The 16036-nt window shown below is 49.6% G+C and overlaps 3 protein-coding genes across 3 annotated transcripts; 1 reads left to right on the top strand and 2 right to left on the bottom strand.

The window, feature by feature from the left end:
• Positions 1-669: 669 nt before the first annotated feature.
• On the bottom strand, positions 670-4115 carry EAH_00003750 (hypothetical protein, conserved; the record flags this gene model as incomplete). Its single annotated transcript, XM_013397337.1, has 8 exons — positions 670-825; positions 918-1172; positions 1311-1428; positions 1584-1859; positions 2207-2284; positions 2479-2653; positions 3011-3478; positions 3644-4115. The coding sequence occupies 8 exons, from the start codon at positions 4113-4115 to the stop codon at positions 670-672; spliced, it is 1998 nt and encodes a 665-aa protein (XP_013252791.1).
• Positions 4116-11313: 7198 nt separating this feature from the next.
• On the top strand, positions 11314-12012 carry EAH_00003740 (hypothetical protein, conserved; the record flags this gene model as incomplete). Its single annotated transcript, XM_013397336.1, has 1 exon — positions 11314-12012. The coding sequence occupies one exon, from the start codon at positions 11314-11316 to the stop codon at positions 12010-12012; it is 699 nt and encodes a 232-aa protein (XP_013252790.1).
• A 556-nt stretch (positions 12013-12568) lies between these two features.
• Positions 12569-14858, bottom strand: EAH_00003730 (nucleolar essential protein 1, putative; the record flags this gene model as incomplete). Its single annotated transcript, XM_013397335.1, has 9 exons — positions 12569-12622; positions 12815-12876; positions 13003-13113; positions 13423-13474; positions 13613-13671; positions 13860-13965; positions 14135-14197; positions 14574-14670; positions 14773-14858. The coding sequence occupies 9 exons, from the start codon at positions 14856-14858 to the stop codon at positions 12569-12571; spliced, it is 690 nt and encodes a 229-aa protein (XP_013252789.1).
• Between the last annotated feature and the right edge of the window lie 1178 nt (positions 14859-16036).

Below are 16036 nucleotides of genomic sequence, written 5' to 3'. Positions count from 1 at the left end.
CAATAACGCCTCCACTACGCATTACTCCAGAGAAACTGCCTTTGCTGTTCCCAGAGTCTGTTGCTAAGCCAAATAAAAACGCAACACTTCATATTTACGGCCTACGACTGGTAGGAAGACCTGCTGCCTGTACTGCAGAGCAGGACTGCATGTGCCTTCCTCTGTTGTTGAAGAAGCTTCGCTGCAGCAACTTCCTATCACTAGGTTGGCTCTACTCGTTACCTCGAAGGCCGGCTGCAGTTGCTCATCCTACTTTTGATAGGTACCTTCGCCCGATAGACTGGCTAACAAAGACAAATACGTGCAATGTTTAGCAGCGTTGTTTCACACTTTTTGTTGCTGTCTCAAAGGAAATGATATGGAAGATATGTAATGCACGGCCCTTTTGCAGGGGCGTGCATTACAGAGATGCACACTGCCTAAATGCGCCATTGCTCCAAACTGTCACAAGTGGTCAGGCTAAAGTCACACTTAGCTGTCTTGAACTGGTGGCATTAAAACAAGTAGGAGAGAGAACTGAAGCTTGTGAGCAGAGGAAGGTCCTCACGAGGAGGCTGCTACTGTCACTAGAATGTACGCCAGTTTCACTTGTGCTTGTGAACAGCTTGGGTGCACCTCTACAAACAGTACACCAAAGTAAGTGCACCGGAAGATACCGCTCTGCAACCATCACAGAAAGTTAATGGCGTCCAGTGCAACTCTGTTGCAAGAAGCTGGAAGGTTCTCTTTAACCGGAGCAGTTCTCATTAGTCCGTCCTTGGGAGCAGTGGGCCTTACTACAGGGAGAGTCTCCTGAGGCTTCATCGGGGAGACCGGACTGGAATGCTGCGGAGACAGCGACAGCAGAAACATTAGCAATAGTGTCTGATTCTGTGCAGGAAGTGGTGGCAAATGTCATTTTTGAGGCTTGTGCTTACGTAGACACAATCGAGCGGATACGTCGTCCTCTCAAATGCATGCATGTACTTGGAAGGCAGGAAAGGATGGGTCCACATATTGCGCTTTTCGAATATCTTCATGAGCATCTGGGCAGTTCCTTTGGCTGCCTCCATCTCGTCCTTTGGCGTTTTCCAGATGCATATCTGCACATCCGATTTTGTGACGTTTTCCATGGAAAAGACAGGACGAGTTAATTCCATTTTGGGTGCGGTGAAAGCTTTTGCGAACTCTCCCTGAGGAGACAGCGCGGAAGAAAAGGAGGACAAGCTTGAAAAACAGCGATAGGCACTGCAGCTTGTGTATTGCCACGTTGCACAGAGGAATATATCATGACACCCAGGAAACGACGAAATGCTTTGAGCTTGACTTACATCAACATCCCTCGCGTTTAACACCTGCTTCAGTGCCTTCTTGAAATGAGGTACTGTACATTCTTGTCTGTTGATTAGCTCCTCTAGCTCCTCCTCCTTGCTTTGCAAAGCCTGTTCTCTGCAGATGCATGCATGCAATGTGGGGGAGTCTCATACGAAATATGTGAACAACGCTATCTTCCCAGGCCAGCTGACGCGCAGCCTAATTGCACCTAGGCAGAGGCGCCGTTGGCGAACGAATGTCTGTAAGGAGACGCTGCCTCCATAAGCTACCTGCTTTCATCTTGTATTCGCCTTGGCAATGCTGCACTGATGTTGTCATGGCCCCTGGTTTGGATGTCATCCACAGGGTCTCCCTCCGGAGGGGCCCACGGGGCCTCCTCGTACAGTTTTTCCATTTCTTCCCAGAAATCCGTTGCCTCTCCCTCCCTGTTGAACCACTCATTCACGCCTAACGGCTGGGGAGGCTGTCTCAAACGGTACACAGGCCGCCGACATCGCAGCACGCTACACTCGTTGAAGCCTCCAAGGGTATGCAGGATGAAAGTCCTGCGCAAGCACGCAAGATTGTAGAAGCAAACAAAAAAGCAACTAAGCAAAGCACGCATACATTCCAAGGCGCCGACCATTTTGAAATCATGCAGAGGCGTTACAGCACGCAAAACATTCTGAACAAACAACATCTTCAGTGCATGCAACAATTTATTATCTGCCATACCTTCGAAAAAATCTAACGCTTCAGAAAGCAAGTCTTAAAGAAAACCCAGTGCCTCAACGTATGCACTGTATGGACGAGACATACGTAAAATTGAGTGAAAATGTTACAAGGGTTGGATATGCCGTACACTTTGGTTGTCTGTGTACAACGGATGCCAGCTGGGTGAGGAACAGCTCACCCATCTGCTTGGATCTCCTGAAGTAGCGCCTCCTCATCTTCTGCTGTCACAACGCGGCAGTCGGCTTGAAGCGCTGGTCTGAGCTCCCAAAACATACAAACTAGACAGTAAGAGAAGGAAAGCTACTACTGCCCGCCCAAGCAAGCCCGAGCAGATGCAAAACTCTAGCAACTCTGAATATTCTTCCATACCGATCTGGGTGCAACAGGTGTACGACTGGAAAGATAGGCAGTGGCGTCGAAAATTGGAGTTTATCCAGTGCATATACTCACCTGAAGAGTTCCCAAAGGAATTCCCTAGCAAACCACAGCTTGAAAAGGACGATCTTGTACACAAGCCAAGGGCAGTATGCGCGCAAGACTTCCCCAATATCTCCCAAAAGACGATGCGTTGAATACGCAGCAAGGTCTAACTGAGACATGCCGCTGAAATCCAAGACCACTGCCACTGCAAGTCACAGCACGCCGTCTACGTGTGGCGGATACCTCAGAAAGCGCTTAACAAGTCACTGCCCGCCTACCTGCTGTTGTCCGCAGAGATGTGGTGACAGACTGAGGAAATTCCCCAGTTGCATAAGCATTTTTTCACGTTCACCCTTTTCGAAAATCGCAAATTTAATTTAAAATTAAATAATCATGTTCTATTTCCCCGCCGTCCCGCCACCCCCCCTCCCAACGCTATTAGCTATTTTATAATGCTCTAGACTCCAGGTAGATTTCGACTGTTGGCCGCATTTAAACTATGTATATATAGAGTGTGAAAATCAATGCTAGAGGCCCTATCTGTAGCCAACATGCTGCTTACCGCGTGATATTTTTTCAGTGTGACGACGGGAGGCGGCACCCAACTTGCCCCAGACGCGGTCAAAGACGCTAAGGAGGGTTCGCTGAATCTCAGCGGGGGTAACACGCAGATAAAGACTTGCGGGAATGAAGCTGGCTACAGGAATATACACTGCAGGATGCTTGCCATCGGCTGAGCGGTAGGCAAGGGCCCCTGCTAAGGCGGCCTCGAGCTCATGCAAGGCGTCTGCAGAAGAGTGGCAGGTGAAGCGCCTGCCGTGATCCTCCATTTCAGCAAGACTTTTCCTGAGACAGGCGAGCCGAGCCAAAGAGCTGCAGGCTTCCTTCCGCGACTCCAAATCAGCGCTCCTTGAAAGCCTGCCGTCCCGGAGGTAAAGTAGACGCCGTATTTCCTCTACTACATACCAGGCGCAGTTTCCGCTTAGCGAACTGATAATAATTACAAACTTTGCTAGCTTATGTTCGTACGCTGAGCAGCGCAACACACAGAGCTCCATTCCATAACTCCCTCCACCGCCCGCAAGGAAACAACAGAGTATAACGGCAGAGTCGTGCCAGTATGGCTGGCACAAGAGAATATCAGGCTAGCTGCTGGGGGAGTTCTCGCCTCCAACTCCTTAAGCATTGCACTTACGCGCGAACAGATCCCGACCATCCGGAGACGCTGACTCATCTGATTGGGAAAGTGCCCCAATAACGAGGTGACCTCTGGCGGCGAGATGGGCTTTGACTTCTTCTTTCCTGCCATCTCGGTATTTGACTGGAGCCTTTATCTCTACGAAAGAGGACACATCGCGCCCAGTTGTCTCTGGGAAGTTGCCATCGTAGTTTCCTGCGAAGGCTTCGGCAGCACTTTCGGGGTTTTCTGGAACAGAAGGTATGAAGGAGGCTTCTTCGCACACAGGCAGAATGTGATTTCCTACCTTCACTTCCCCTTGATAAAGCAGGCGCCCCTCGACTACTCTGGGCCACTCGACAATTTCCCCGTTGTCGCCAGCTTTCTCAACTGTTTCAAAAACGTTTAACGCATGAGGAATCTTTCCCGTAACATGTTTCCCTCCGTTTGGTTGTCCCTGCGAGCTCGGGCTTTCATCGGTGGGCATCATCACCATCCCGCTTGGAGCCAATAAACGCGCCTGTCAGGCCTACGCAGTTTCCATAAGAGAACCTGGAATTAATAGTGGTCTTCTAGGGTAGAAATGAATGATGAAAACGGGGTAGATAATAAGATGCTGGCCAGTCCTCTCCTGCCCGCAGCCCGATACCAGCACCTGCATAGGATGGGAGGGCCGACAGTCTCATGTGCGGAGGAATGGAAAAGAAGTAATCGGAATTGACAGCACAGAGGCAAGTATATACCATTAAAGCGAAATAATGAAGGGGATGATGCTGGCGCCAAGCGTACCAGGCTCGACGCGTCACAGCCCACCGGTCAGACCAACATAGCATCCGCCACCTCTGCCTTCAACGAACTGGCACGCCCTCTCACTTAAGCTTTTTATACGAAACGTTCTTAATGTTTGATTTTCTGAAGATTTTCAGCAGCAACCAACCTAGCGGACCAAGTGATTTCGGACAAAACTCAACGTATGCTGGCTGCCGTCGAATGCTGCACGCGGGGCAGTACATCGATTTCTTGTGGCATTCGCCGTTGCTGCCATGCATTCCCGTAAATAATTCCCACCAGTTGCGAACATTTATATCCAGTATGTTTTTTGTGAATTAACATGGCTATTTTGGGGCTGAATTGAGAATTTCAAGTGGGCTGCGATTGCGCATTTATCCAGTTGCGAGACAAGATACCCCGTCGTGAGGGAAAGCAGAGAATTCATGCCTTTCATTCTTCACTTTGCTTTTACTAGACGCTTCAGACTTAACGGCTACGCAAAGATGAGGGCAAATCTCTCAGCTCATCCGTTACTGCTGGGGTTAGCCAGAGCCAGCATCTCCCAGGGGCATATCACTCCTTGTATGCTTACCTAGTGATGCTGCTGGTTTCTTCTCCCGCCTAATCAATCAGTTGGTGTCCTGGAAACTTCGTTGAAGCACAGTAGACCATCTACCTGTTCGTTCAGATATGCATACTCTTAACTTCGACTTCAAGCCATCCGTAACTTGGTCAGAAGTGGTGCAGGGGCATCATCTGGATCTGGGAAACAGCTAACGCATTGCCGTCATCGGAGCTAAGCTTTCCCCTCAACTGTTTGAAAGGGTATCTCGCTTCTGCCGGTGCCTCCTCCTCCCAGTGAGACGTTGCGCACTGCTGGTCCTTGAGGAGGGCCATTGCATGAAGGGATCACTACCAAAGAGCAAGGAGCATTCGGTGTCTTTCTTTCATAAGTGTTCTCAGATTTCCATTTAGTTCTGCGCTGCCAAAGAAAAACAGAGGGTGTCATGTGGGAATTGCGCCCTCCAATTTTCTTCGCTTTTCATATTCTCAACATACTGATCTGTAGACTTCTCACGGCGGCAAAAACTGCCTTCCTTTCTGCTTCGAGTCTTGAAGGGAAAGTCTTGCTCCCTAGTTTATACGACTGTTTTCACCGTCACCATGAACACCTACGAAAGAGGTGCTTCTTTTTTTTGCGGGAGAACTAAACGGATTCCTAATCAACATCCAAACAGAAAAACTCTTTGCCTGTACTGTTTACTCCATCTAAATGTCTTGCAAAGTTGCATATTTCGTTACAAGTTCCTTTTGAGTTTAGCTGTAGTTGGTGGAGCGGTTGCGCCCAGCGGAAGGGCGTGACAAAGTATGAATTCACTCAGTAAAGTTGGTGCACGGGTGATTTTTTTCTTTAGAAACTCCGGCGGGATGATGCGCTCACCTGAATCTTTCTGGAGCTAGGCTATTGAGCGAGTACTAATTACTGCCCTTACTCTAACCATCAAGACGCTCATGAGTAATCAATTTCAATCGACTTTGATTGCATCTTCAAGGCCAGTTGAATCGAAGAACCTCTGATGGGTATTTGTTTGTCACTTTTTGAGCGCATGCCTGGTAGAGGCTGGAAAAAGCACAAGGTGATGCTGTCAGCCTTAAATATTTTATTGTATCCAGAGAGAATACAAACACTTAAGCATGAACATCTACCTCAGAAATCTCCACAGAATACCCCGATAACCTAGATATTTTTTGTCCTCTCGGCCCCCCTGTTGGTTCTGCAGCATTTATTAGACCCTGTTCTGGTCAGTAAGGACCCCAACTGAACAGTCGCCGGCGGTCATTGCGCCACTTTACGGAGCTTGACGGGCCACTGAACAAGCTAGAGCACAAGAAACGGAGCGTCTGCTCATCACCCATCATCCCCATCCATATTTGTATTTTGTCGCTTGTTTATGGATCGTTGTACAGGCATAACTTATTTGATGCAGAAGCACGCTGTAGACTGCTTGAGTGCACTTTGTTCTTTTCTTTTTTTTTCAACTACGCGAACTGTCGGGGAGTTGTTCTATGCACATGCATGCGTGCTGCCAATAGCTGCATGGAATGGTGACGACTTTCACTGAGTTGCCATTGGCGCCGCATTCCGGTTTCTTTCACGAAGGGGCTTTTTTTGGTTTTGCCTCCATCGGCCCCGACAGTTGCTGTAGTTAGTGGAGGTGAGTTTTAGCATCTGGCGTGGGGTGAGATACGCTGAACAATGGGAGTCGAAACCGACGCAGTGAGGGCAATTCAAAAGCATGCCTTTCCCAGGAAGTACACCCCAGTATTAAAAGGAACAAAGCAACTCCGATGAAGGTGCAGGTCACCACCAAATGACTGTATACATCTGGTGTTCGCTCCCATACGTATGCACAGTATGTAAACACGTGCATCGAAGAAACAAGATTGGGAATTACCTCAGCTTCGCGCCATCCTGCAGTCACATTTATTTTCATGCAGAGGTACAACCCAGCCGAGTGCCTACAGGGTACACGCAGACCTACCTTTCTTTACTAGTAGCAATGCTTCTTCACTAGGTCAAGGCGAACGATTTATATTCTGCCGTAGCTGTTCACCACGAGCGGCCCAAAGTCAAGCAGGGACCTTCAGTCTCACACTCAAGCAGTGAGGCAATATATAGTAGGTAGCGAGGTTTCCCTTCGAGTGCTGCACCCTAGATTCGCCTCTAGTCCATGGGTTCGCTCAGCCTACCATGGGGAGAGGGCAGATAGTTGCCACAGCTCTAGGCAAACGCGCATAGTTAAGGGTAAGCAATATTGCACGATATTCCAAATTAAGCTACCTTTTTAGGTGGCTGCTTCCTTTGAGGAAACGCCTCACCCAGTGACACTACCAAAATGCAGTGTTCCGAAAGTGGGATGCAGCAGGCAGAGCTACACTTTGAGAAGTTGCCATACAAATCCCGAGTATGGATGCCACAGGGGATTCTTTCATAAAAGTCTCTTACACTATTCTAAACAGGCATAAGGCTGTAGATCATGTGAAAAATGCCCGTTTGAGGCACTTCACGGGCTAGTGCCACAGCAGGTCAAGGGCCAGTCGTTTTGGAACACTGGCGTAGCATGAAGGAACTATGGCCAACGAGAAGAAATTAAGTATATCGACATTTTGCTAAAGGACGCTGGAAGAAGCTACTTTCGATATTAACTGTCAGCGCCTCTCCGTTAGCGGGTGCCGAGTGACCCCCGCCCAGTTTTCTCGGCCGCACCCAAAAGCACATTCTGACCCAGCTGCTCATCGTATAGCCGTACACTTGTTGATGACTGTTAAATTTGAGTTGGCCGCTGCCCAGCATTGTCAAACACTACCGGGCATGCAGGCCAAGCGCGGCGTTCTGGGCTCAGCGGCCAGCGGTTGGGTGAGAAGCAGGTGATACACAAAACGATGCAGTAAAAAGCTTAGAAAAGTACGTGGAGCTCCAGCTCATGCGTCAACGCTGTCGCCTTCAATCGAGAATACTCTGTAGTCGGTTCACTTTGCCGAGGAGCCGAGTGGAGCAAAAGTAGGTATTTGCGTGATGCCACTCGATTCCCCAAATCTGCTGTGACCCATGCAAAGAGGAACCCCTTTTGTAGTCACATTGGTCGGCTATGGCGGCACCTTCACACCTCGCATAGCTTGAAGGCGCACGCAACTGCATCACTTGCCGATACGGCAAACTGCTGACGATGAGAGCAGCTTACACGAATTCGTCAGTAGTGGAAATGTCGTTAGAGACGGGCTTAAAATTTAGGCGGAAAGATTTGCCAGTAACAATGTAAGCAAATTTCAATCGGAAATTTTGAAATAAATAACATTTTTTAATTTCAATAGGCCATATGACTACAGTTGTGACGAAAAAATATTTTCATGCTCGAGAAGGAATACGCATTCAGTAGGTGATAATGCAATTGTAGTAAGGAAAAAATCGACCCTTTCTGCTCTTCAGGGGCCTAGTGCCCGTCCACGCCTTTGTTGAGTTTGACTGAGCGAGAAAGAGGACTCGTTGCGTTTTGACGCTTTACCGCGGAACATGTGCATACACCCCCATATGTATGCCGGGCTATAAACAACCTTGGCTCCTTTTTGCCCCATTGCAGTCGGATTTGCGGATTACTGCTTTGGCTTAGCTAGCACAAGCATGGAAAGAAAGAGTCAAATTCGTTTTGATTCAGCGCAGAGAGCGTCTGGCACCATGCTGAAACCAGCAAGCTACACGTCGATCTATTCGGGGAGTTAGGAAAACTGATTGCCTGGCCAAACTTTTTTGCTGCTTTTTCCCCTTTACTGCTGACCATTCACAAGACAAAGGAGCATGGTACTATCCTACGCTCTCCAAAACCTGTCCAGCGCGCTGTCGGCATTAATCTACTGCAGCCGCCTCAACTCGTACAGACAATGAAGGACAGCTTTGATGAAAGTCAGCCTAGAGAAAGCCTAACAATAGTGCAGGCAACCCAAAAATCGCTATTGTGCGGAAACACCTAGGCTGCTCTTCCGTTAGAGCGCTTTCGTGAAGCCCAGGTAGGGAAGAGAACAGTATCCCAGCGCACAAAACATCCCGAAAGCCGTTCCCGTCATAGAACTCAGTGCAGGCTGGGGTACAAGTCAGTCAACTCGTGGAGAGATTAGGGAGTGGCCTTCAGGATGGAACCCCGGGCCAAGCTGGGTTATTTGGTATGCACGATTCAGACGGTTCGGAAGCTTACAGGTATATTGTTAGCCAAGCAAGGAAGGATGTGGAGGAGGAATGGCCCATGAACAGTTCTCGAGGAGGCACAGCGGCACCGAAGACGGTTCCACGAGATAGGATTAACTCCGTCTGCGACCTTCCCAGCGATTCAACCGCCCCAAGTAAATAGTTCTGTCGGCGGGAGCGGCCACAGCAGATCTTCTGTTGAACATCATTTCCCCCACGTCACTACACACAGCAGCGGTAATAGCAGCTACACCAACGGCGATGAAAATTCCCGTCTGATACCAAACAGAATGGCCTCCAGGGGGAGCGCCAAAGTTTCAGAAGAGTCCACCGCCGCCACAGCCTTGGCACGGACAAGCAAAACGGAAGAAGAGGCTGATGTGGTTGTGCAGCACTCTTATGGCGCTCTCAATACCGCAGAAGCGCCCTTTCGAAAGTGCCTTGCCGCTCCGATTAGTAAGGTTCCCGCAGGAAATATCATCCTAGGTGGGTATAGACAAGCAGACGGAGACCACGAGGGTGGAGCTCTGGTAGAAAACAACGGAAGAAGGCAGAAAATTTCCATGTCTCGATGCCAGTTGCGGTCAGGGAGCTTTTCTATTATCCATCCTGTTCATGGGGTACCCGCACAGGCCAGCCACCGAAGCTTCGTCGAGAGCATGGGGGGAGACCGGAAACGTGCTACGCTCTCCGCCTGAGCAGGTCAAGCGAGCCAGCAGAACCTTGGGAGAAGCTACAGGCCGCCTGGAACACTTCACCAACTATAATAGAGAGACAACAACATCAAATGACCAGGGCTACAGAAGATAGGGCAGTGACTGAAGTGAGGATGGACAGAGGAGGTGAAAAATGTCGGGGCCGGTGCTTTTTCGATCTGCAGGAGGAGGAAGAATTCCATGGCAAATCCATTGCTTTTCCTAGTAAAGCGATTGCTGAATAACTATAGGATATTAATGGAGAAAAATCTACGGCTTCTCCCTTCGGCTTGCTGCAACGCTGCATCAGCTTGTAAAAGGATTTATTAGTTAATCTTAGCAAACAAGCGAGTAGACTTCCAATGAATGCACTAGTGTATTCCCCTAGTGTAATGCGTTTACACCTCAACTGCTCGTGGTCAGACACGCCCCAAGGGGATCCTACGCGGGGCCTGCAGATCATGATTTGGTCCCTTTCAAAAGAGATATAGTTTCGTCAATTGGTTTCATTTAGGGTTTGTTCCTCTGCTCGTCGAAGGTCACTGAAAGCAGGGCGTGTACTCAACACCTCCGTAGGAGCCAAGTATGCACCGCCATCCTTTTGGTACCAACACGAGCGTTCCTTCACATTGTTTTGCTAGCAAGAGTGTCCATACAACTATTTTCTAAGAATTTGAATGCTTTACAATGTCTAGTCGGCAAATACCGCCCCAGACCGGTACGACTATAGCTGCAGCTAGCTCAAGTGCGAGAAAGGTTCCCGCCTCCCATAAAGTACCAAGCTCAATAAGAAAGTATTCTGAGTCTAAATGAATGAGAGAGGATCACGGGCAAGCTACGGTTGTTCCGTTCTTCCTATAGGGAAACAGGCGATCCAGAGGCACATCCAACATCTCAGTTTGAGCAACTGCAGAGCACGCAGCGAATAGAGGAGAACATTTGGATGAAATTAAAAAAAACATTACACATTAAGCAGAATTTGAAGTCATTTGGCTAGTCCAGCCCTTAAACTCCTTAATTTATTCCTGACTGCTCAGCGTGTGCACTCGGGTGATTACAGGGTGCAGCGCAGCCGACAACAGCTGCCGGCCAAACCTGACCACTGCGAGCTGCCGCATCGGGAGAGCCCTGGTGCACTCGAGGTTCTTCCTGCCGTTTCCGAGCAATTGTTCTTGGTTTCAACACAGAAATAGCAAACGCGGAAGGAATTGTCTCCTTCCTTGTCATTGGGATCCCCCTTAACGCCGGTTATTCTGCGCTCACTGTGCAGCAGTCCCCGACAGGCCGCTGGCTGCTGCATCGACTGCCTCGCATTTCGCTCGCACACCTTTCATTTACTCTACTAATTGCACTTTTTTGCGTTTCCCAGTGGCTTTTTCAACTTCTACTGCATCTTTCACCACATCTTGGTCCTTGTTTTAGGCCACCGGGCCTCCCTGCGCCCCAGCACCACTCTGCAGTTCGACGCAACTTCCCTTGTGACAATGGGAGCCGCCTGCGGCAAGAACAAGGCAAAAGAGCCCAAGAGGGCAGATCCTAAGGAGCTGGAGGAGAAGAAGCGGAAGGAAGAAGAGGAAAAGGCTGCCGCAGAGGCCGCAGCTCGGGAAGCAGAGCAGCGAGCCAAGGCGGAGGCGGCCCGAGCCGAGGCGGAGGCAGCTGAAGCCAAAGCGCGTGAGGAAGAAGAAAAAGCGAAGGCAGAACAGGAGGCAGCAGCTGCTGCCGCAGCTGCTGCAGCAGCTGCTGAGCAAGCTCGCCAGGCCGAAGAAGAGGCGCGGCGTCAGAAGGAGGAGGACGAGAGGAGAGTTGCTGATGAACAACGACGAGCCCAAGAGCAGGCTAGAGAACCCGAAATTGTAGAGAAACCTGCTGAAGAACAAGCTGTCGAACAACCGGAAGAGCTGCAAATTGGTGAGAAGGAGAAGCAGCCTGCAGCCGAAGACATTGCTAGTGAGGCTACCATGGAAACCTCCCGCCCCCTTCGTAAAGTGTCAGAACCAGACCATGGCGCTGCTCAAGCAGGCCGCAAAATTCGCACCGTTACCCCTTGTGACATGACAGCGGTGGACGAAACCAGCATGTACGTTAGCAAGCGGTGCGGTTGCGACATTGGGGAGGAACACAACGAGAACTCGTGCCCGGTCTGCCGCTGCATAGACCTTTCGGACGCTCCTCTTCTAAATTAAGGAAGCGCTGGGCCCCGGCATTTTCTCTGGAGGGAATGGAGGAAAGTAGGGGTGGGTGGGAAGTCAGTACTGTCACTTTCTGCTTGGAACAGCGGCCTATTCTATGCCATATTTCTTGCCCGCGGTCTTCCCACACTGCCTACTTGGCTTTGGGTGGGACTATTTAGTGCATAAGGAAGCCGCAGAGCTTGCGTGTGCCAGTTCACGCATTGCCATGGCAGCCGGCGCAAGGGCCGTAGCATAGCAAGCGGTTCTCTGCACAGATGCAAAATTATAGCGTATTCGTGCAGCCGGATTTACAGACCGCCAAAAAGAAATCCGTAATACTTTAGTGTCTGACACACCCTCGTCAACCGAGGCAATTTCTACGATTTAGTGCCACCTCCTAGCAACAGCTATGATACTGCCTGACAGTAGGAGCAAAGCCCACGAAAAAACAGCGAAAGCAAGTTAATAATCAATCTGAATCAGGAATATCTCGGATGCTGTACGCGTAATTTACTGAGTGGACTGGTGGAAGCCATTCCTTTGGAAAAGCTGCTAGCAAATCAGGCCTTTAATAGATATTCCACAAATTCTCGAACTCCGTACAGAGGCTGCTGCAGCAAACCTGCGGTATTCACAACACTACCCTTGCACATTCACAGCTAAATCGTTTGTCAAAGCAATCCGGAGAGCCCTCCCAACACCCTACAACACGAATATATGCAGCGGATAATGCCGGCAGCTACTGGCAATACAAGGCCTCTGACTGTCGTAGGATTCAGGGTATTGCGCAGCAGCTCCTCAGTGCTTTTCTCACCGCAGCACTTAGTCCGCACGGGGAGATGGAAATGCATTCTTCGGCGAGTTCATTATTAGCGGCTGCGCAAAACCCACAGAAAAATGGATAAAAGCCCTGGCTACGGTGGCAGCAGTCAGAGTGTTTAAGATTTAGGCGGAGAATGGAGACGAAATAGCAGTTGTGGGGAAAATGCCTAGGTTACGCACTAGGGTTGGCATGGGCCACCGCGCCAACAAGGAACAGCACGGGGTTCTCCGTGTGCTGAAATTGCTGCACGAAGTTTTCGAGGTCTACATGGCGACCTTTAGAAGAAAATGCTGCGGAGGCACAATTACAAAAGGAAAGGCAGCTCCTGGCGACCCGCTGCTAAACGCCCTCCGCTAAAGGCTTTTTCTGCCTATTATTGGACGACCGTACACTTGCCACCGTCTGTATACAAACAACTTCCGACTGGCCAGGCAGACGGAAAGCCGTGGAGGCGAGATCTGTGATATGCAACTTCTACCAGATGCCGTGGTGCTAGGTACAACATTCATACGTTCTTTCACTGGGCAGCACCGCACTATGCAGTTAACGCAGTACACCAAGAGCGTGCGTTGGGGTAGCCAGACCACCAGGCGTCTCACCGATCTTCCGGGAGCCAATAGGGAGAAAGAGGTTCGGATCATTCTTCGTTACCTGCGCCAACAAGTGGCACCCACACACCCTCCGAGGCTTCACCACTGTCGTTTAACTTCTTTAACCCCTACGACAGCAAGAAGGCGTACCGACGGCCAGCAAGGAAGGTGGAGCTGGTCTGCTGGTCTGGCCACTCACTTGCAGAAGGGTCACATTCTTCTCCACTGCGCGAATCCGACGCGTGTGCATAAGATTTACTGAAGTGAACGAACACGGACCATGAGTAAAAGCAACAGGTACTCCCTCACTACAGCAGAAACAAGCTGGACACTCCGACCTGAATCAGCTGGATAGTAAGCAGTAAGTTCGTATCCGGAATCATGCAGAGGACCATCTTGACTCTGTGGCTTCCACTATGGAGCGTGCAGCTCTTCTTGGGCCTCACCCATGAGCTTTCTGAATTCTTCGTAAGTCGACGGGACTCGGAGTTGTGGATGAACTTCAATCAGTTGCCTATCGCGAGTTCTGATGAACACGCACAAACGACCGGCCTGAAACGCAAGAACAACTGCCACAGTGACTCATCACAGCGCCCGAGCATGCTTAGGGTTGCCCTTTCCTGCAAGAACCATTCTCCGGGTAAAACGCTGAAGCAACATATACCAGGTAACAGCTTTACGGGTTACAGTGCGAGACCATCCATTACAGGCTGCAGCCTACTTTGTTTAGAGGCGACTCTTGCAAGGCCAACAGGCAGTGGTGAACTATATCAGGGCGCACATCCTAAACAAAACACCACACCATCACGTCCCCACATTAGGGGACAACTCTCGGCTGACCCCTATAAAAGAGCAAGTACTCTTTACAAATCTGCAGGGAGAAAAACAACTATTGTGCAAATGCCTGTCCTAATTGCACTTTCGCTGCTTCACTTGTTGCTAATGCTGCAGCATAGGACAAAAATATTACTATATCTATCTTAGCTTCATCTAATGTAATTTCCACTCTAGTTGGGCAAGAAATAAGAAATATAAAAGATAAGTCAGTATTAGTTTCATTTGGTAGCTCAGGTGGAGGAGTTTAAACTGAAACATTTGTATTTCCACCTCATCCTAAAATCATCATGCGGGCACGTCCAGACTCTTGGAGAGTAACTCACTGTGCTGTCTCTGTTTTCTTGCTGCAGCAGCTTGCGGTGTTGGAGGCCCTCAAGGAGTTGAAGTCCGCCTTGGCGTCCCTTAGCAAGCTCCAGTACTCTGCATCAGCCAGTTTGCGCCCAAGCAAACAGAAAATGCGAGGATTTGTGATTTCAGGACCTACGGTATCGCAGGGTGTGCTGAATCGCCAACTTGGCTTACGCATCTTCGAGCAAAACAACAACTTTACGACCCCGGAGGCGATCTGCACGCTTGGCTTCGGCTCGAGGTGCCGCTTGGTCCCACATTGCTTGACGCGTGCCGTTGCCGTTACTGGTAATGTCTCGCGTCGAATAGAAAAAGCGTTTTCGTTCCTAAACCGCTCATGCTAACCCAAGCTAAGGAGGCTGCAATTATAACTCTTGCATGAAACCCTTCACGGTATCCAGTCGACGGGACTATACCAAGGCAGGGCTATACGGCTCCGTCTGGAGTACCGAAGACCAAAGTAGGACTGGAAGTGCAGGAGAACTACTAAAATTGTACTTAAAATGCGTCAAGATGCAGATAAGCCTAACTAAATGAGCAAATTGGGAGCGGGCCAATACCGGACGGCGTTTGTGTAAATCTTTTTTGGGGCTGGCAGGGCCCACCTAGAGAGCAAGGCGAAGCGCTTCATGCGAAAGAGGGATAATATTTATCTTCACAGATTCCGGTTCTCCTAACTAGTGCATAGTGGCTCTTTGAAACTTGTTCCAGTGAAATAGTAGGCTTTTCCTCTGCAGTGCAGACTACCAAGCTCAGCCTTGCATTTGGTGCTCCATTAGGTGTTGATAATATTTATGCCTGCAGTTAAGTAGGTGAGTGTAGGATGAGGGGTTTAAGGAATTGTCCAGTGCCTGTGCAGTGAACTATGCTCGTTTGTCATGAACCCAGGAATTCCGAGCCTTCCCTACTTACGGTTTGACGAAGGACTAACAGTAGTCAGGAGATGAAGGAAGTGGGTACTTGCTTCTAGAAATACCTACCCTTAAATCCCTACCGTTTTTTTCAGACTGCATGAGAACCTAAACAGCTTACCGCGATCTGTCTCAAGCGCGTATATGTACTACTTGCGTTCAGCTTGATTTTGAGGGATATGCTGAGAGCGTGAAAAGTGTTAAACAGTTGTCTATGTTGTTGCATGGGACTTCGTCATGCGTGCATGCGGGGGTGTCTCACAGCAGGAATTGCAGTATATAGTGGGGTTGCTTGATCTTAGCTGAGGACCTTCGAGAACTGCAGTTGAGTGAAAGAGTTCACATTATAGTTCCCAAACTACCCCACAAGTCTCTAGACTGGCTGGACAGAGAGGCCCTAGGGGGTGGGGTTGGGAGGGAGGTGGAGGAGGCGGCGTCTCATGAGTTGCAACGCATCATGCTGCAACAAATGGTGCAACCCAACCCCATGAGCAAACATAGTCAATCCCCCCTTCCCTACCTGCACA

Source organism: Eimeria acervulina, genomic scaffold, assembly GCF_000499425.1.
Source record: "Eimeria acervulina Houghton genomic scaffold, Eah_scaff13, whole genome shotgun sequence".
NCBI lineage: Eukaryota > Apicomplexa > Conoidasida > Eucoccidiorida > Eimeriidae > Eimeria > Eimeria acervulina.
The sequence above is the reverse complement of the archived record's forward strand: the minus strand, read 5'-3'. Positions and strand labels throughout refer to the sequence as shown.